This window comes from Leucopleurus acutus, assembly GCF_964270905.1.
Source record: "Leucopleurus acutus genome assembly, chromosome: 3".
In the NCBI taxonomy this organism is placed as follows: Eukaryota; Metazoa; Chordata; class Mammalia; order Artiodactyla; family Delphinidae; genus Leucopleurus; species Leucopleurus acutus.
The window spans coordinates 159963515-159984651 of NC_139145.1; the positions used below are offsets into that span (position 1 = coordinate 159963515).

At 32.2% G+C, this 21137-nt stretch overlaps 1 protein-coding gene across 1 annotated transcript in view; it reads left to right on the plus strand.

Moving 5' to 3' along the window:
• The window catches only part of CDH18 (cadherin 18), a gene marked incomplete at both ends in the record, with an annotated part of 348690 nt that overhangs the window by 289354 nt on the left and 38199 nt on the right, over positions 1–21137 (plus strand). Inside the window, one exon of the mRNA XM_082836814.1 lies at positions 19916–20037. Coding sequence (XP_082692940.1) covers positions 19916–20037 — 122 coding nt within the window. The remainder of the gene's footprint in view (positions 1–19915; positions 20038–21137) is intronic.

Here is a 21137-nt window from a genome sequence, read left to right on the forward strand (position 1 = left end):
TCTGGGAACCCATGAATTAGAAACTGGTTGTGGTCAAGTGTCCTGGGTTTTATCAGGCCCTGTAGGTGATTCTCATTCATTCTAACATTTGAAAAAACACTGACCTATGTGATTCTAATGTAAATTAAGTTTAAGAAACATTGTTTTTAATAACAATTTGATGTATGTCATAGTTTCATGTAGTCCTACTCTCATGGGCATGCATACATGTGCATGCACACACACATACACATGTCCTGTTTGCCTGAGGAATAAACTTCATATGCGACATATGTGGTTTTTCTTTATAATATTTGGCCCTCTGTTCTCAGCTGAATCATTTGAAAAATATATATCACGCTTTTATTCACAGACCTTCAAACAGGTCATGTTCTTTAAATAATTTTATAATCCTTTCATCTCTCAAAGCCCTCTTCTCATTTTCTACTGCTTTACAAACAGCTATTTTCTTTTCAAAAACTATTTCAAATGTCACAACATCTGTGAAATTTCTCTCAACTTCTCAGGCAAACTTTAAAGCTCCTTCCCTTCTGTACTCTAACTTTACATGGGTCTTAGAATAATGCTCATCATTTACTAGTCTTGAATATAGCACTTATCACATTTTTTTTTGTGGTATTTTTCACCTTTACTACATTGTGAACATCTCAAGTCTAAGAATCAGGTCTATTTTGTCTTTGTTTATCAGAGTATTCCCAAATTCTTTGTAAGTTTCCTGACATATAGAACTGGGTTAATAAAATTTTGTTGAATTCATGAATATTCTTTGCCTTCATTTCTCCACCCACCTTAATTACCCAACAACTTCATCATTCACTACACATTGCAATGATCACTGTATAGTTCCCATTTTACCTAAAATATTTGATTTCTCCTTGTTCTATGCACTGAATGTGAGAATGTATTCTATCTGATCAATACACCAAAATGGGACTCTCTTTCATTAATTGCTTGCATGACAGTTGTACTTCCAAAGGAGTCAAATTTGAAGAGATGCTTGTTTATTCATACTTCTAATGAGTCCAAAAGGTTCTGCTGTCTCCAGAGTTCACAGTTTAAGCAACAATAACAACAACTGCATGTTTGTGCATTGATACAAAAATTTGCCTCAGCTCCCTGTTTCATTTTTTCTCTCAGATTATATGCATAATTCAAGTCCAGAAACCAATGTGTACATATTCTTTATTCATTGAATCTTTCTCATTTATCCCCCTCAATTCTCATGCAAATGTATTCAAAGATTAGGATCCACAAATTTCAAATTTAGCCCTATTGTTAACTGCAGGCAATGGAAATTAAATTTAGATTTTATGAACTCATTCCTTGTTGCCTTTTAATCTGAAATTAATTTTTGTTAGCAGCTGTAGCTAGCAATATAAAATGCTGTTACTGAAGAGTGGTTGGTTTTAAGTCCCTTTGGCTTCTACACATTCTTTTGTTATTGTCAGTGTGCTTATTTTGATATATAAAATTTGTCTTCCACAATGTATTCATATTAGCAATTTCCCTAGCACACAAAGGTTCCTAACGGGCCTTTTTTCCTTGGCACACAAAAGGAATAACACACAAAGAAACTGGCATTGCTTTAACCAATGATCAAAAGTAATGCAATAAAATACTTTTCTGAAATTTTTATTTATACATGCATGGGTCAGTGTATTAGTTACCTATAGCCATATGACAGATTACTACAAAATATCAAAAAATAATTCAATTTGGTCTAAGATTTAAAATAAATTCATTGGTTCATTTACCTGAAAATTTCATAGGTGAATCGGACTTCAGGCTTACTTAGATCAGGTATCTATCTCCATTTCTCTGTGATTTTTCCATTTCTGCATTTCTTTTTATCTCATATTTTGCTTTAATGTTGCTATATTATAGTAACAAGCAACTAGTACTATGTTAACTTTTAGTATATTAACAGGATGAATGCCACCTTAAGGTGGGATACACTCAACTTCATTCACACCCAGGGTGAGATAAATTGTCACTTTGGATAACCATTAAAAACATTGTTCCAATTAAGTCATTTATGAACTAACCTCCATTCACTGTCTTTAAAAATAATATTTAATATGTGAAATGTGCCCATAATTTAATTACTTAGTGTAGCAAAATGTATGGGATTGTCCACATTGGCTCAGGACCTTCGAGGTTCATATTTTTATCTTCACTTGCAGTCAATTCCATTCAAAACTGTTGGATTCTACACACAAGGAGGAGTTTGATCAGACAATTATAATATCTAATACATTCTATTTTTGTCATTGTTTACCCAATATGTCAATACATTGAGGGATTACTAATTGCATTATCCCAATCTCAGTATCAAATTCTAAAAGAATTAGAACACATTTGTTTGTTCAAAAGAAACTCAGGCTTCCCTGGTGGCGCAGTGGTTGAGAGTCTGCCTGCTGATGCAGGGGACATGGGTTCGTGCCCTGGTCCTGGAAGATCCCACATGCCGTGGAGTGCCTGGGCCCATGAGCCATGGCCACTGAGCCTGTGCGTCTGGAGCCTGTGCTTCACAACGGGAGAGGCCACAGCAGTGAGAGGCCCACGTACCGCAAAAAAAAAAAAAAAAAAAAAAGAAGCTCAAGTAACTCAAGCAATTATATACAGTCCTGCTAAATATGTATTTTATTGTTTTTCCTCTCTCTACAATTTTTCAATACTTTTTCAAATTTCCTTACATGCATCAGATAATCTTGCTTCTCCAGTGACATAAAATAAGATCGGTCAAAAAGAATGTCCACATTTTCCTTCTATCATATCTACCAACCTAACTAGTACTGTGGGCAATAATCCCCATAAATCTGACTTTTGTCAGGTTACTGTGAATGAACTCTTCACGCCATGCTTATGGCCACCCCGTTATGTGTGCCCTGAATCCTGTCCTCCCTTGCTCACTCTGAGACATTGCACCATTAATAATTTCTCCTCTTTCCTGTATTTTTATTTTTCCTTATCTGGTACATAATTCCTCTGTCCTCAAAAACAGACTTTATTTTCTATCTGAAAATAAAATCAACTCAAGCAAACAAAACCCCAAAACCTTCCTTGATACAGTGTTTCCCTCCAGATACACCTCTACTATTTCATTCCCTTGACTGAAAAACTCCTTGAAAGAATTGCCCATATTCATGGTCTGCCTTTTCTCTCAGGCTCTTTCAACCTCGCTCTAAAGAGTCTTATCTTTATTACTTCACTAAAATCACTCTTGTCCTTCATACTGCAAAATCCAATATATAGTTCTCATGCCTCCATTTGCTCAAAAAATTTGCAAATCTGACACAATTGATACAACTCCTTCAAGAAACAAGTTCTTTCTTTAGCTAAAGGAAACAACATTCTTATTCCTTCACCGATTCTTCTTTCTCAGCGTGCTGCTTAGCTCCTCCCAATCTCTTCATTCATTGAATTGTGATGCCTCCCAATTTTCAGTCCTCAGACTTTTCTTGAGTTATTGCCCAATTAATCTCATTCAATCTAATGGACCTTTGTTAAAATCTACATAGAGATAACTCTTGAATTTAAATCTGCAGCAGCTTGGTCACCTTTTCCATGAAAACCATATTAGCCACCCTGATTTCTTTTCTCCGAGTTCTCAAACTCAACATGATCCAAGTAAAACTTTTCCTCAAAATCCAGTTTATCTGTAAATTTGCTCCTCCAGAGACCTTATCCATCTCAACAATGATAGTCATAGTCTTCAGATTGCTATGCAAATCACCCAGGTTCATATTTGAATCTTCTCTTTCTGTCATGCTGCACTTCCAGTTCATCAGACATTTCTGTCAGATATACTTTAAAAAATATCCATGAGGCGACCACTTCTTCCTATTTCCATCACTCCCACCCCTGTCTAAACAACCATCACTCCCACTGGATTATTGCAATAGCTTTCTAAATAGTCTAAATAGTCTTTAACCCTTGCCTCCTTTAATCTGCTGTAATGTTCCTTTTAAATCATAAGTAATACCATGTAGTTATTTTTTTCAGTATGACAAAATACTCCCAAAGAAATTAAGGCTCCAAAACATAACAGTCATATAGGGTGAACCAAGATACACACACACACACACACACACACACACACACACAGAGACACACACACACACACACATTCACACTCACATCCTGCCAAACAAAGCGTAAAGATAAGGTGTGTCTTCTTTTTTCAACTTTGCTCTGGGTAGAGGAAGTGAAAATGTGAAAATGTTACCTATTAGAAACACTGAGTACGTGACACTTCTTACATGTTATTTCACATCACCTTGGCCTCAATGACTCTTTGACAAGTGTGAAACAGAAATGTTTTCAAACAACTAAAGTTGAGGAGGTTAACATTGTTACTTTGGAAGTTCTTAGAAAGAAAGAAAATAATCTCAGAAGGAAGGTTTAAGATTCAATAAGGAATGATAACAGAGTAAACGGTACACATGAGGACACTGACTCTGTGATAACATAAAATGTCAAATTTGATGGATTAACAAAACCTCAATCATCATCATCATCACCGTAACTTATAGGCATAAACTTGTAAGACTTGATTGGAATTAAAGCATTTAAAATTTTTATAGGGCTTCCCTGGTGGTGCAGAGGTTAAGAATCTGCCTGCCAATGCAGGGGACATGGGTCTGAGCCCTTATCCGGGAAGATCCCACATGTCACAGAGCAACTAAGCCCGTGAGCCATAACTACTGAGCCTGCACTCTAGAGCCCGCGAGCCACAACAACTGAAGCCTGTGCACCTAGAGCCTGTGCTCCGCAACAAGAGAAGCCACCACAATAAGAAGCCCACGCACCGCAAGGAGGAGTAGCCCCTGCTCGCCTCAAGTAGGGAAAGCCCGTGCGCAGCAACAAAGACCCAACACAGCCAAAAATAAAATAAATAAATAAATAAATAAAATAAAAGTTCTTGTAATGTTCAGGAAGAAAGTGAAGATGCCAATTGTTTTTAGATTTTCCAGAGTTACACAAGCATGTTAACATTTCTAGATTTAAAAAATAAAAGAAGGACTTCCCTGGTGTCACAGTGATTGAGAGTCCGCCTGCTGATGCAGGGGACATGGGTTCGTGTCCCGGTCCGGGAAGATCCCACATACCGCGGAGCGGCTAGGCCTGTGAGCCATGGCCACTGAGCCTGCGTGCCCGGAGCCTGTGCTCCATAATGGGAGAGACCACAACAGTGAGAGGCCCACGTATCACAAAAAATAAAGAAAGAAAGAAAGAAAGAAAGAAAAGAAAAGAAAAAAATAAAATAAAATTTAGTGTACAGATGTAAAATTAGAACGGAAATTTAATAAGAATAAAACTTTAATCTACTGGAAAGTAATATTACAAAGGATTAAAAACAGAAAAAATAGGACAAATTTGAAGCACACAATAAAGTGGTAAAAATATATATTAATAACCAAAGTGGCATAAATGAGATAAACAATGTTACCATACTGGAGTGAAATAAGAAAAAATTATCTTTATGCTATTTCTAATAGGCACATGATAAGATATAAAGATATAGAAACTTTTAAAATAATACAATACAATAAAAAAATAGACAATACTAACCAAAATAAATCTGGCAGAACTGTTAGTATCAGACAAAATATACTTTAAAACAAAAAGCTGCCATGATGATAAGAAAGTCACCAGTGAGGTAACCATTTGGAACTTGTATGCACCTAATTACATGCATTCAAAATAAACAAAAAATATAATCATGGAAGAAAATGGTAACAGATCTCTCTCAGAAACATTTTATTAAGCAGACCAAAAAGTCAATAATGATAGAAGTGTTTCAAAGAATGAAAGAAAAACACTTGAGTTTAACTACATATATATGTAGATATATTTTGCAATAAACTTAAAGAATACATATCATTTTCAAACACATAAAGCAAAATATATTAACATTGCTGACATATTAAACCACATAACAATTTTGAAAAAGAAATGTGTTAATACAATTTGCATCCTTTGAAAACCATGCAAATTGCTAAAAGACAGTGTTATTGGCAGGCCAGTGGGGAGAATGGACAGACACTGCAACAAACAGCTGAAGACAGAGGTATGTCATCTGGCTCTGAAAAAAAAGTACATTATTTAGCTACCTCACAACCATAAAAAATAAGCACTTCCAATTTGTGGAAGAAAAAAATTAAACCTTAAATGAAATGTAGGATAATATGACTATGGCTTAGGAAAAGAGCAAGTTTTATAAAAGTACAAATTGTAAAACCCTTAAAGGAAGACACTGATAACAAAACTATGAAAATTGTCCTTAGTTGGTAATTAGAACATAATTTGAAATAATGAATGAAGACATGTATGTGTATGTACACAGATATCTCTATTAATATATGAATACTTTAAAATAATTGGACCAACTATTTTTCAACTGGTGTTGTAAGATATATCAAGTATTGGTATATTGATATCTTAAGTATATAGTCAGTTTAAGTAATAAACAAAACACTAATTTAAGAGCCACCCACCTTGAAGAAATAAGCTTTACATGTGCCTCACTGTGACATTCCTCTCCATTCCACCCAGAGCTCATCAATATTGAATTTTGTATTATTTGTTCCTTTGTTTTCTTTATAGTTTTACCAAATACAGTTTGGCCATTTATCTATATTTATGTATATAACTACATCTTTGTATTTATTGACTCATGGGCATTGTAAATATAAGTGGCCTAATATTATATGCAGTTTCTGTGAATTTTCTTTTTTTTTTTTTTTTTGGTGCTGTGTTTTAAAGAATCATCCATGTAGAGAAATACAGCAAAAATTAATTCATTTTCACCGTGATAAGAAAATAAATGTATTTTAACTAACTAATGCATACAACTTCCAATGGCTTTGGGTTGTTTACTATTTTTTATAGCTTCAGATATTATTAATATTGCTGATATTACTTGTCTTATACATGGTTCTTATTGCATGTGAAAAACTTCTCTAGGTATATACCAAGAGTGCACATACTAAGAGCATATATTTCTAGAAGTACTCTCAAATGTTTTTCAAAAAGAGAATGTTTAACAATGTTTTTAATAAATATGTAACTATATTCAATGATTGACTCTGAAACTACTGTGTATGTTTAATATGTGAGTTAAAGATCTCAACCAATAGATTTCATTTTATGCAGAAAAATTCCACTCTAAAATGTTTGTATTCAGTTCCAAAATTACACTAACTATCCTAAGTCTCACCTTTCTTGTTCCTTGAAATTGTAAGAATTTAAAGGTTATAGAAAAGATGTTTTAATATCTTATATATGAATCTGGACACATTTTAGATATTTTTTATAAATGTAGACTGCTCTGGCTTTTTTATTGTTTTCATTATGTATACTTCTCCACTTTTACTTCTATATTAATGAAGGGTATTGATTTATATCTAATTAATTATCATTGTATTATCAATAAAATCCTTACATTTTCTAGTAGGTAGTAATGCATAATACTTAAGAATACTAAATCTGAAGTAAGGGAGGCTCTAGTTAAATTCTGTTTCTGTTCATTATAAGTAGTTGAAACTTGGGGAAATTATTTAACAAAAATATTACATATTTTCTTATCTATAACAAAGGATTACAGTAAGGATAAATAAAGTATCTTCACCCAGTATCTAGTACATGGTGTCATAATAAATAACAGTTCTTATCATTATTATAAATATGACTGAACTATATGCTAAATTAATATCAGTCATTACTTGGTACATTTTCATGGGGATTAGGGACAAAATTACATTTTGGAAACTACTAAAAAGTAGCACACAGATCAAAAAGTTGGAAATACATTCTTATAAATTATTATATATAATGATAAAATATTCTAGCACCTATGTCAGCATTTAGAAAATGATTTCACATTGAAGCCCTATTAAAATACATTAATTAAACTCTCTTAACTATGATTGATTTTGTGTAACACTTACTTAGTTGATGCCCACAATTAACTGTATGCCAGTAATTAGAATAGGATTCTGTCTAAGATGTATGAGCATTCTATTCCCCTTAATTAAGGTTTTTTTTTTTAAAAAAAGGATAATATTGACATTTACTAAAACGTACAGATCTCCTTACACTTCAATGGATTTTCAAAGGCACACTTCCATGTAATCACATCCCTATCAAGATACAGGACATTTCTGTACCTTCAGAGTGGTTCTCCTTTACAGTCAATCCCCTTACCCTTCATTCCTCAGAGGTAACAATATTGTAATTTATTCTGTCATGTTCAATTTATGGAATTTCATATAAATGGAATCAACAAGTGTATAAGATTTGGGGTATACAGTATATATAATTTGGGCTGCTTTTGAACAACATAATATTTTGAAATTAATCCATATTTCTTAGTAGCAATAATTTATTTCTTGTTGTTTATAAATAATATTCCTTTATGAATATAACAAAATTTGTCTATTTTTCTGTTGATGAGCAGTCAAGTTGTTTCCAGTTTGGGGCTATTATTTGTAAAGCTCCTATAAATATTTGTACCCCAGTATTTGCATGGCTATGTTTTCATTTTTCTGGATAAATACCTATGAGTTGAATGTTTCCATCACACAATATGTGCACGTTTAACTTTATGAAAAACAAACTATTTTTCAATGTTGCTGTAACATTTGTCATTGTTAGAGATGTCAGTAATAAAAATGGGAAACAGAAACTTAGGTTATTTTCCTTATCAAAACTGTGTTCCTTGGAGCCGCAATATTATGATGGTTTTCGTGCTCTTGTACATTGGATGTCTTAAGCTGAGTGCAGTTTAGGGGATCCTTTCTAATTACAGGAAGGTACTTGTTTCCTTCAACACTGTGATCTGACCTGGGACAAATCTGTACTATATAATATGTAAATGGCTAACAAGTCAATTGCAAACCAAGTGAATGTACAAATCTTAGTGCTGGTGCTGAAATCTCTTCAGGATAGTCATCATGATCTCAAAGTTTGTTTCAAAATTTGCAAGCATCAAGTGTCAATCATAAATGAAGATGGAACACTAATGAATGTTGAATTCTCATGTTTTAGGTGTACTTCCTTATTAGAGTTTTTGGTTCTCTGCTACTTTTACCATACCGTTTCATTTAAATTTCCTACATACTAACTTCCTTTGTGCAATTGAAATAAAATTGCAGTATATAAAAAAATAAAAATAAATTAAATAAAAAATAAAAACATGAGAATTCTGGCTGTGTGCCTCATCATTTGGAGTGGATAATCTCTTTAAATTTTAGCCATTCATTTGGGAGTGTAGTAGAGTTACATTGTGTTATTAATTTCTGTATCTTTAATTATAAAAGATACTAAACACTTTTTCACATCTGTACTGGTCATATGTATATATTACTCTGTGATAGCATTTGCTCACTTTGTTTTGAGTTGATTTCTTATAATTAAATATTGTAAGAATTATTTTTATATTCTGAACATAAATTCTTGGAGATATAATATGAATATTTCCATTATGAGCCTTGCTGTTTTGTTTACTTAACTGTATTTCTAGAAGAACAGAAAATTTTAACTCTCTTGAGTTAACATTATCAGTTTTTCTTTTATAATGTCATCCCTTTGTCTTGTTTATAACATGTTTGCCTACCCAAGACTGTGAATATTTTCTTCTAATAGCTTTGTATTTTTAGTTCTTAAGTTTAGGTTCAACCCTCATCTAGAATTGTTTGTGCCTCAGTGATGTAGGAATGGGAGTAGATTATTTTCCCATACAGGAAAATGACTGAATCACTTTGGAAAATTTGACAAAAATCAATTTACCATATACGCCTGTTATTATTTTTGGATACTCTTTCCTGTTCTATTGATTTCTTTGTCTATACTACTATATGTGTCTGTATGCCAATGACACATTATCTTCATTACTGTAACTTTACAGAGAATTTTGAAATCAGGAAGCAAAAGGTTTACAACTATGATCATCATTTGCACAATGGATTTAGAATTCTGGATTTTTTTTTCATTGTTTTGCATTTCCTTATAAGTTTTAGAAACAGTGTGCCAATTTCTACCGAAAAAAGAAAAAAGTTGCTGAGATTTGGATTGGTATTGGATTAAAATTTATGAATCATTTGGGGAGAATTGACATTTTAATAGTGTCAAATCTTCTAATCCACGTATATAGTATATATCTCCATTTATTTAATTATTCCTTGATTTCTCCCAGCAATGTATTGTAGTTTTCATGTGGAAGTATTATGCATCTTTTGTAAAATTTGTCTCTGAGAATTTTGTGATTTTTTAGGCCATTTTACACATTTTTAAACAAATATTTATTAATTAAAGCTTTATTTCCATAATATTTAAATTTAAAAATCTAATATCATTATTCATAATGCAATTAATATCTAAACTAAGTGATACTATTTCTTGGCTCCAAGTCAAAAATCTCAGAATATACCACTGTTTTGTTTAAAAGTCAGATTTATAAAGGAGTAATTTACATAGTAACATCACTTTTTTTTAAGTATAAATTTTGGTGAATTTTGCAGAGACATCTAGTCATATGAGTAATGCCAGAAAAATGATATAGCATAATTCTATCACTTTCAGAAAGTTCTCTTTGAAATGATTTCCTTTCCCCTACTTCCAAATCTTAGAAACTAGTGATTGATTTCTGAGTCAATAGTTTTGCTTTTCCTAGATGTAATAAAAATGAAAGGTAAAACATATAGACTCTTTTGATTGGCTTTTTTTAATGTAGCATATGCTTTTGATATCTGTCCATGACATTATCAATAGGTAATTACCAGTTATTCTCTTATATGTATGTATACCACACTTTATTTTTAAATTTGTTGATGGAAATATGACTTGTTTCCACCTTTTAGCTATTCTGAATAAAGCTTCTATCAATATTTACAATCAGATTTTCTGAGGACATATATTTTAGTTTACCTTGGGTCAAGAGGTAGAGGTGGGAATTTGGGGCCAAATAGTATGTTTAAGTTACAGAAATATGCCGAATTTTTTCCCAAAGTGGCTATTACCATTGCCACCAACAGTTACTCCTCAGCCTTGACATTGTCAGTGTATCCACCCCCCCATTCTAGTGTGTAGGGACATATTATTATTTGAATTTGCATTTCACTACAGACTAGTGATGCTGAAAACCTTTTTATATGCTTACATCTATATATCTGCTGTTGTGAAATTGCTGTTAAAATTTGTGCACATTTTTATAAGGTTGTTTAGCTTTTTAGAATTTAGTTTTGAGATTTTAATATATTATAGATATATGACTTTATCAGGTATCTGCTTTTCAAATTTTTTTTTAATATTCTGTGTCTTATCTTTTCATTTTCTTAATAAACATTACTTTACATAGCTGTTCAAGGAAGGGTAAGTTTTTGGAAAAAGTATAATTGTATATTTTTGGTTTATTTTATAATTCTTGACTTTTTTGGCATTATCTAAGAAATGTTTGATAAATCATAAGGTAGTAAAGTTTTTACCATATTAGTTATTATATATTTAAATGTAAGGTTTTATGTTTTGGTCTATGGTTTACTTTGAGCCATGTTTTGTATATAATGAGCGGTAAGAATCAAGATTAATTTACTTTACATATAAATTTACAACACACACAAAATTTGTTATAAATGCTAATATTTATCTATTTAATTATCATGACAACTTTGACCATAAACACTGGACTCTCTTCCATGCATACCAACAGTTTTATTTATATATTTATATATATATAATTTATAATATTATATAAATTATATAATAAACATATTATAAAACTTCAGGGAATTTCATAAAATAATGTTGCTGTACTTAAATTATTTTGAATTTATCTTCACATTTTCTTTCATTTGGATTAATTAATTTTGGATTCTTCGATGAGGCAGTGCAGGTGGTTTTTACAGGATTTATGACAGTAACCCCAAGCAGCCCATCCATTCTCAGAGATAAGACTTTATCTCTACATCCAGGGATCTGAGATTGGTGAATGATTATGTAGTCAAATATTTTAATACAAATTTTTAAAAAATATATGTATCTAATTTGTATTAATGATTCTTGTTAGCTATTTTGTTATAATTAACAAAACCACTTTGAGGTGTTGGCTGTATATGATAAGAAAATTTTTATTATCCTTATATTGTTCACCCAGAAAATGAAAAAGAATATAAAATGATTTATGTTATTAGCGAACTTTTAGGCAGCATAAAAGTATGACTGCAAATATAAGCTCAAAGGACAGAACAATAGTTGATCACAAGCTGAATTTTGGGAACCCTAACAAAGGTAAAAGCTATAATAGTTCATAGGCATTATGGAGGAATAGACCAAGATGGAAAATAAATGTTAAAACTGAATTATTACTTAAAACATAGAAAATAAACATTAAATTTGTTAGATTCTTTAATATAATTGAATGGGCCAATTGTGACATTTTAACAGAGTTTTTTAAAAAACGTATTTTTAATTAATTTTATAATCAATAGCAAATACTTAGATTGCCCATCCCAATGTAATGATTTTCACATAGAGGTGAATTATTTTGACTACAGTTCTGATTTGTAGAACAAAGACAGTGTTCATTCTTGAAATCAAAGATATGACAAAGTTTTGAAGCCTCCAACTTATACTAGTCTCAGGAAATAACACTAAAGACATATTAGAAGTGTTGGAGGATCTATGGGTAACTAGGAAAAAAATAATGTCCTTAAGGAAGCTGAGATTTATTTTAAGTAATTCACTTCAACCTGGGATCTTTATTGATGATCAGGGCGTTAATAAGATTTTATGTTGTAAACTGACAAAAAATTAAATAAATGAATGGAATGAGTTTTGAGTGATGCATTTCTAATTGCCTTATAATTTTTGAAGGTGCTTCTAGGCAAGTATTAGTTTTCTTTAACTATAATGAAATAAGTAAGTGATCTAAAACATGTAGGGTTGCTTTAGTTTTCTATTGTATAATAATCACAGAATGTTTTATTTTAAACCATTTTGTCTGACTACAGGAAAGAGATGTTTGAGGATTAATCTACTAGATATCAGATGTATATTCTTATCCATTATGACAAATTATTTTTGTTACAATATTTGATTTCTCAATTAATATTTAAACAAGATATAAAGAAGGGAAAGAAGGAGAGAAAAAAGGGCATATTAGGGACACCAGGCAGATACCAGAGATTGTGATAATTTTATCCATAAAGTAATTTTAAAATATATTAAATACATAGTAATGAGTTTCTATTACTTATTAACTATTTTATCTTATTTTTTGCCTATATATTAAATGACTTCCATATACAAGATTTTAAAAAGACAAGAAAAAATATCAAAACTACCTTTGTTTCCAAACAAATATATCATGTGGAATATTTGAGATTCACTTGAGCACTTACTTATTTGCAAAACTTATTTATTTATTTGTGCGGTACGCGGACCTCTCACTGTTGTGGCCTCTCCCGTTGCAGAGCTCAGGCTCCGTACCTGCAGGCTCAGCGGCCATGGCTCACTGGCCCAGCTGCTGCGCGGCATGTGGGATCTTCCCAGACCGGGGAACAAACCCGTGTCCCCTGCATCGGCAGGCGGACTCTCAACCACTGTGCCACCAGGGAAGCCCCAAAACTTATTTTTATATCAATTGTTTAAGGAAATGCTGGAAACATGTTTGTTCATAAATAAAATATTAGCCAAGCGTGTTAAAATGTTCTATCACCTGTGCATATTAACTTTTGAGAGTGCAGACTGTTTTGGCTTGTAGATATTTGCTTATAGTGAAATGTTTTCATAGAAATCAAAGAAGCAGACCACAAAAATAAAATTTTTTAATGCATTGTTATAAGCGTGGACATTTATGAAATTTAGACAGCTATAAATGTAATCATTTAATTAAATTTGTAATCACTGCAGTTTAGTATTTTAGTAGTATATAAGGTTTTTCATTGTGAGTTTTCATAAAGTAAAAGTGGTTTTCTGAAACCACATTTTCAGAAAAATAATCTACATGATATAAACAAGAAAATTAATATATTTATATATTTTCCAACTATTTAATACTAACTTCAGAATATGAATAATTAGAAATCTACTGAATTCCCTAGTAAACCTTGCTACATATACTAATGAATATGATTTAGGTTTTTAGAAGGGCATATTTAAGTAATAATAGCTTTGGAGTAAACATATATTACATACATAAGTCACAATTTCAAAGAAGACAAATTGAAAAAATACTATTATTGAATCTGTTTTCTCCAATCCATATTGATAATGGGAAATCTAGAGGGGGGCATATTTCACCGTTTCTGTGTTCTCCAGAGCCCAACATAGTAGTGAGTACATATCAGATTTTCAAAGTAACTCACTAGATAAAATAGATTATTCTTCAAGGTATTGTGATCCTCTACATATTTATTTATTTATTTATTTATTTATTTATTTATTTTTATTTTTTAACATCTTTATTGGAGTATAATTGCTTTACAATGGTGTGTTAGTTTCTGCTTTGTAACAAAGTGAATCAGTTATACATATACATATGTCCCCATATCTCTTCCCTTTTGCGTCTCCCTCCCTCCCAACCTCCCTATCCCACCCCTCTAGGTGGTCACAAAGCACCGAGCTGATTTCCCTGTGCTATGTGCCTGCTTCCCACTAGCTATCTATTTTACGTTTGGTAGTATATATATGTCCACGCCACTCTCTCTCTTTGTCCCAGCTTACCCTTCCCCCTCCCCGTATCCTGAAGTCCATTCTCTAGTAGGTCTGTGTCTTTATTTCCCTCTACATATCTTAGCATGCAATTTGCATTTGCACTGGAATACAACCTTAACTGCATCCTTATCTCCATAGAGGGCGCTCTGCAGATGTGAGCTCCTGTTCCACCTGTATTGCATAAAACCTGGATGATTTGTACATAGTACAGGATAGTTTGTGCTGGAAATCACATGTATAGGATTGTCAGTGTGCCATCTATTTTGTTCTTGATTCTGTTTTGTCCTTCATTTTCAGAAAGGATTAAAATTGTTATTCTGCTCTATCCCAGTCTCAGTGTTTTAAAGTTTACATAGCTTCCTTAATTTTTTCTCAAAAACACAGTTTTGCACATTACATGATTCTTATTCCTGTTTACAGATTAAATAATTAAGGTATAGAAATAACAAATAACTTTCCAAAGTTCATGTTTCTTAAGAGTTCTGGAAAGGGCCTCCTACTGACGTTTGTCTGAATATGGTGTATTTTATTTACTCTGCCATCTAGAGGACTGAAAACTGATTTTTAGAAATGAAGCATGGACCTAAAAATAATAGTAGCAATAATAGAAATGTTGCATTAAGAACTCCAGCGACATTATCCAATTTTTGCCTTAGCAAAGTGCTTCTCATACACATGAATATTTCACATTTATAGGTAAAGTGATTGGCATTCAAAGGGTAGAATACTAACCCTAGGACTGTGGGAAATAAGAAATAAAAACCCAAAGGAACTTGTCAATTTACTAATATAGATTTAGCTAATTTCGTTATTGAGCAGAAAATACTAGAATGAGTGTAGGTTGGCCACAAGTGGTTACAAAACTATAGTGGGTTTTCAGCTCTAATTATCTGGAATTTAAAGCTACAGGTTTTATACACCATCCTACTTTTAGGAAATAGACAGCAATTATTCAATTTGCATCAGTAATGACGTTAAGCTTACTCTGACATTCTGTTTTTCATAACTCTTTATCCATATCTCCTGAGGTTCCCCTACATGTCCTACAGATCATTAGCTGCATCTACAGTAAGGTTAGATTCAGTTTAACTTCCCCACAGAACACAAAATGGTAGTAAGCCTACAGACAAATCAATATCTGTCTGATCCCAGCCCTGTACTTTTAATCCTTAAGTGATGGAATAGTAATTGTACACTAGAGATATACAATAACATTGGAGCAACATGGAGAGAGTCTGTTTCCATCCAGGATTTAGTTTCCTGTACCCAAGTATGGAATGTAGCCAGGCTATGCCAGTTCCAAAGGACAGCGTGAGCAATGCAGAGGTGGGGCAGTGAGAAGGTGATTCTTGAAAACAGTCAAATGCTTAGGTGTTTTTTTATTCTAGTCCTTCCTCAAGATACAGTCTTTCCAGAATCCTCTCTTACAAAACAGTTTTCTGATACGCCAAGGTTGCTTCTAACCCTTCCTGTTCAGAAAAGGAGCAGAGAACTATTTACTCATTTTAAGACTGCTGATACCAATGATTAAAACTAATAATATTATTCTTGCCTCAGATTTCTGGAACAGATTGCTTTTGTCTGCTCTTAAATGTAAGCAAATAACTGGTCGAGAAATATAGGACTACACTAACAATGGTTACGATAGAAAATATATATTTATATAGTGGAAGTAGTAAGGCCTGAGAAGTAAACCATAACCTTGGCTTTGCCAAGATATGTCATTTAAACAGTGTCAATTTCAATTTTGTAATTTACTAAATGAGATTTCAGGCTGAATATTCTCTTTCAGTTTTAAAATTAAAAGATCAAGTATTAGCTTCTAGAAAAGCTTAGCAATGCTTTTTCATAATAAGTAACTCTAAATAAGCAAATATTTAAATTAGCATTTTACTAATTTTAATTTCATGGATCTATTTATCTTTATAATATAAAATATTATATTAATTAATTATCTAATATAATACACAAGCATCTCATTATCTTTCATTGTATAGTGACAAAAATTCATTAATGCCAATTCTATTAGCTATTATATATTAAGCAATCTACACAATATATTAATTTTAAGATGTTTTTGTAACTTTTTTCTGTATATTTAATGTAGTACTCAACACTTACAAAGAAGATATTGCAAAACATAATAATAAATAAATTTTAACATATCACTGTACTTAAGAATTAGTGTTGTTAGGAACATATCCTCAACAATATACTATTTCATTCTGCAATCAGTTATTTAGGTTTGTGTGGTTTTTTTTCAGCTTTACAAAAATTCTACCATATTTGAATGCAATCTTCTGAGACATTTCTGAAAAATTATTTCAATCAACATTTTGTTTCTAAGATTGTCCCTAATGTTGTAGCTATGTTGCTATTCATTTATTTTCTCTATGATATAAATAATCACATATTGCATCTATTCAGCCATTGTTGGACATTTGTAATTTCCTGTTGTTGTTCCTATTAATTATGCTGGTGGTGTATGTTTTCAAGAGATTTTCCTTTGGATATGATCCAAGGAAATGGCTGGATCTTGGACATGAGAGTATACAACCGTATGAATTATTACATGTGGTTTACTTTAATTTGCAGTCATTCCCATTGGTCTATATCCAATCCAGCACTTGGAGAATCTTGTCAAACTTCTTGATATTGTGTCAACATTGTTGCGATTAAATGATAACTTATTTTGGTTAAGCTGTATTTCTTTAAATACGATTGATGTTGAAAACTTTCACGTTTATTTGCCATTTATATTATTCTTCTGTTAAATGTTTGTCCTTCATTGTACCCATTTTTATATTGAGCTGTCTCTTTTTCTTATTGATTCAATACATTGCATTATATATTAGAGATACAGATCCTTTGTCAGTTGTGTGTGCTGCAAATATTTTCACTCATTTTGTGACATTTTGTCTTCTTTGTGGCATATTTGGAGGAAATGAAAAAATCACATTTCACTGTAATCAAATTTATCAATGCTTCCTTTATGATTAGTGCATTTTTATATTTTGAAATCTTTCATGAGCTTTAATATATTACATGCTAATATTTTTTCTAAAGTATGTATAGTTTTTGCTTTATACATTTAAGTCCTTAATTATTTAAAATTATTTTTGTGTATAGTGTAGTTATGGCCCATATTATAATGATGATAATGACGTGGTTACAAGCTTTACTAAAACTATTTCTTGATCAATCTGTACTTTCCCTATTGATCTGCAATAGCATTATTACCATATATTAAATTTCTATATATAGTAGATTTGTGGCTGTGTTCTGTTTTCTGTTTCTGTTTGTCTATCCCTTTGACACTTTCAAAGTGACCTAGGTTCTAATACCAAATAATAAGGCTTGATAAATGGTAAAGCAATTAGCCTTTATTGTACTTCATTCAAGTCTGGACAATCTTAGTACTTATAAATCTTAGAATCAGCTTTCATTTCTCATTGGATGTCTATTAGATTACATCAAAAATACACATGAATTTGGAGAAGCTGGCTTTATTTATGATATTTTGTCTTCCAACCACATAGGCAATATACCTCTTAATTACTTTAGATCTACTTTAATGACATTCAATAAAATGTTTTGCATATGTCTTTCAAATATTTTGTTAGATTTATTTCAAGGATCCTTATAGCTTTGTTTATTAACTCTTGTTAGTTTTTGACCATTAAGAATAATGTTTGTTGTACTTTTTGTTGTTGTTTGTTGAATGTATCCTTAATCAGCTTCAGAGGATACATTCTGTTCCTAGATTGCAAAGAGTTTTCTTTTTTGATTTTGCTTTGTTTTGTTTAGAATGTATGGACATTAAATTTTATTTTTTTTTCTGTGTGTATTAAGATAAACATCTATGTATTTTTTGTCCCTCTTTTAATTCATTACCGTTTTGGATAACTTTTATGCTTTTTAAAATTCCCTTCTTCATTTCTTCTCTCCCTCCCACTTTCCTTCCTTCCTTCCTCCCTCCCTCCCTTCTTTCTTTCCTTGGTTTAATGCCAAACTATGCAAGCATTCCTAGAACTAAACTGATGACAGACTTTCATTTCCATTCCAGTAGAGTAGGTTTGGTATTATTTTGTTTAGTCCAATACAGCTAATATCTCTCATGAGTGGGAGCATATGGTATTGATATTAAAGTTTTACTGGCCACAAAAAAACAAGTTGTAGAGTATTTCCTCCTTACACCGTCTTCTGGGGAAAAGATGTATAAGACTGAAGTCACCTGTATCTTTAACTGTAGATAAAACTACCTAGGCCTGATTTTTTACCTAAAAATTGAGTTTCTTTAGTTATTGAAGTACTACTCTGATTTTCTACTTCTTTTAAAAGTACCTATGGCATGTCTAATCCACCCATATTCTTAATGGATAATTAAAAATGGATAATTTAAAAATCCATTATCTTTAATATCTTCTGTGGGTATATGTATATTCCCTTTTTCCTAATGTGTTTAGTTTTTGCCTTCTCATTAATTTTTCCATTATGAATTCTTCAGTTTTAGCTTTGATGCATAAAATAAACCAAACATTTATCTTTTCTTATATCTCAGAACTAATAAACTTACTGAAATATAAGAAGACTGCACTCAAGAAGTATTTTAAAATATTAACTGTAATATTTTGATGTTTACCAGAGTTATATATGAATTCCATGCTAAGTTCTAATGTAAATTATTATTTATTTTTCCCCAAGTATGACTTGACACCAAAAACTGCATATATTCTCCTGTAAGAAAAATTTTACCCTGGTATAAAGAACTTTACTTTCTATTTTCTCCAAGTTGATTTAGACTGGAAACCTTGAATGTTTTAAAGCTTATGTATTTTTTTTTCCAACTACTCTATTTTTCTTAGATTAATGATGAAACCAGGTGTTCATCCCTTAGACTCTGACAGCATACAATGAATTCTGACAACTTTCTCCCATTTCAGTTCCTGAATAACATGTAATTTCCTTGATATGACAAAATATCATTTTAGCATTCATGTCATGCCTTGGTGTTCATTTTTCATTTTTCTGTAAGTTAATGAGTTCTAACAAAGAATGCCATCATAAAGTTGTCTTTTGCCAAAAGTCCTGCTGCAGCATATGGGGCTAGTGACAAGCTACAGTATTAAGGAGATTGGTTTTAAACCAAGCCTCTAAAGTGTGCATGGAAATACTAAATGCATTCCTATGTGTTTTGCAGACAATCCGAGTTTACTGAGCCATGTCACAGTGGTTATTAGAGTTCTGGATGTCAATGACAATCCACCCGAACTTGCCAGGGAATATGATATTGTTGTCTGTGAAAATTCTAAGCCTGGCCAGGTAAGTTAATTTTTTCCTTCCTAGCATTTGAATGGAAGAAAAATAAGCAGCTCTATTTCTATTATTCTTAGGTATAATCCTCAAAGATCCCCCAGTATTATTTTTGTGCTTAGTAAAAATAATTTTATAAAGCTTTATTTTAAGTACCAAATAGATTTTTTGAGACTCATAGAAAATACATTTTCTCCAGATCCCAAATATAATTCAACAAATGAACTCATTCATGTATACATTTATTATACCAATAAAATGATATTGAATGGTTTTGGTACAGCCCTGTGTTAAATGAGGAGGAAACAGTGAACTCTTCCTGTCCTAATGAAGCTTAGGGACTAGAGTGGGGAGGAGAGACTGGCCTGGTCTACATATTTTGGACGGAATGAGGGAGTCACATACAGTGGCCATTGAGTGATATTGATACTAGAAGATGATTAGTTTTTAACATGAAGAGTGGGAATGATTGGTGGAGGTGGGGAGAGGGAAGGATGGAGAGAAGAGCTTGAACATAAGACATGAATCTGGATGTAATATGACAGCCAGAATGACAATTCCGAAGGGAGGCCAGTGTTTTGATGCCCATAAAGCAAGTGGGACATGGGAAGGGAATGTGCATCTGTCTTCTCTGCTTGTGTAACAAATTACACAAACTTAGCAGCTTAAAACAACACATATTTATCATCTCATAGTTTCTGCAGATCAGAATTCTGCTCATGGCTTAGCTAGGTCTTTGCAGGAGTCTCATAAGACGTAATCAAGCTGAGTTCTTACCTGAGGTTTGGGGATCTCTTCCGAGCTCACGTGGTTGTCGGTAGCATTCAGTTAATTTCAGCTGCAGACCTGAGAGCTTCAGGATGTTCCTTGACTCTTCAGTGTTCCCCAGAGTTCTGAAATGCCACCCAGAGTTTGTGTGTGTGTGTGTGTGTGTGTGTGTGTGTGTGTGTGTGTGTGTGTGTGAGATATGGGTTCCCCAGCATGGCCACTTACTTCATCAAACAAGTAAAGAGAGTCCCTCTGGTGAGTCTGACAGTCTCATATAATGACCAGAATAAATATATCATCCAAAATTATTTTAAATCATTTTGAAGCTTGTGACAAAATTA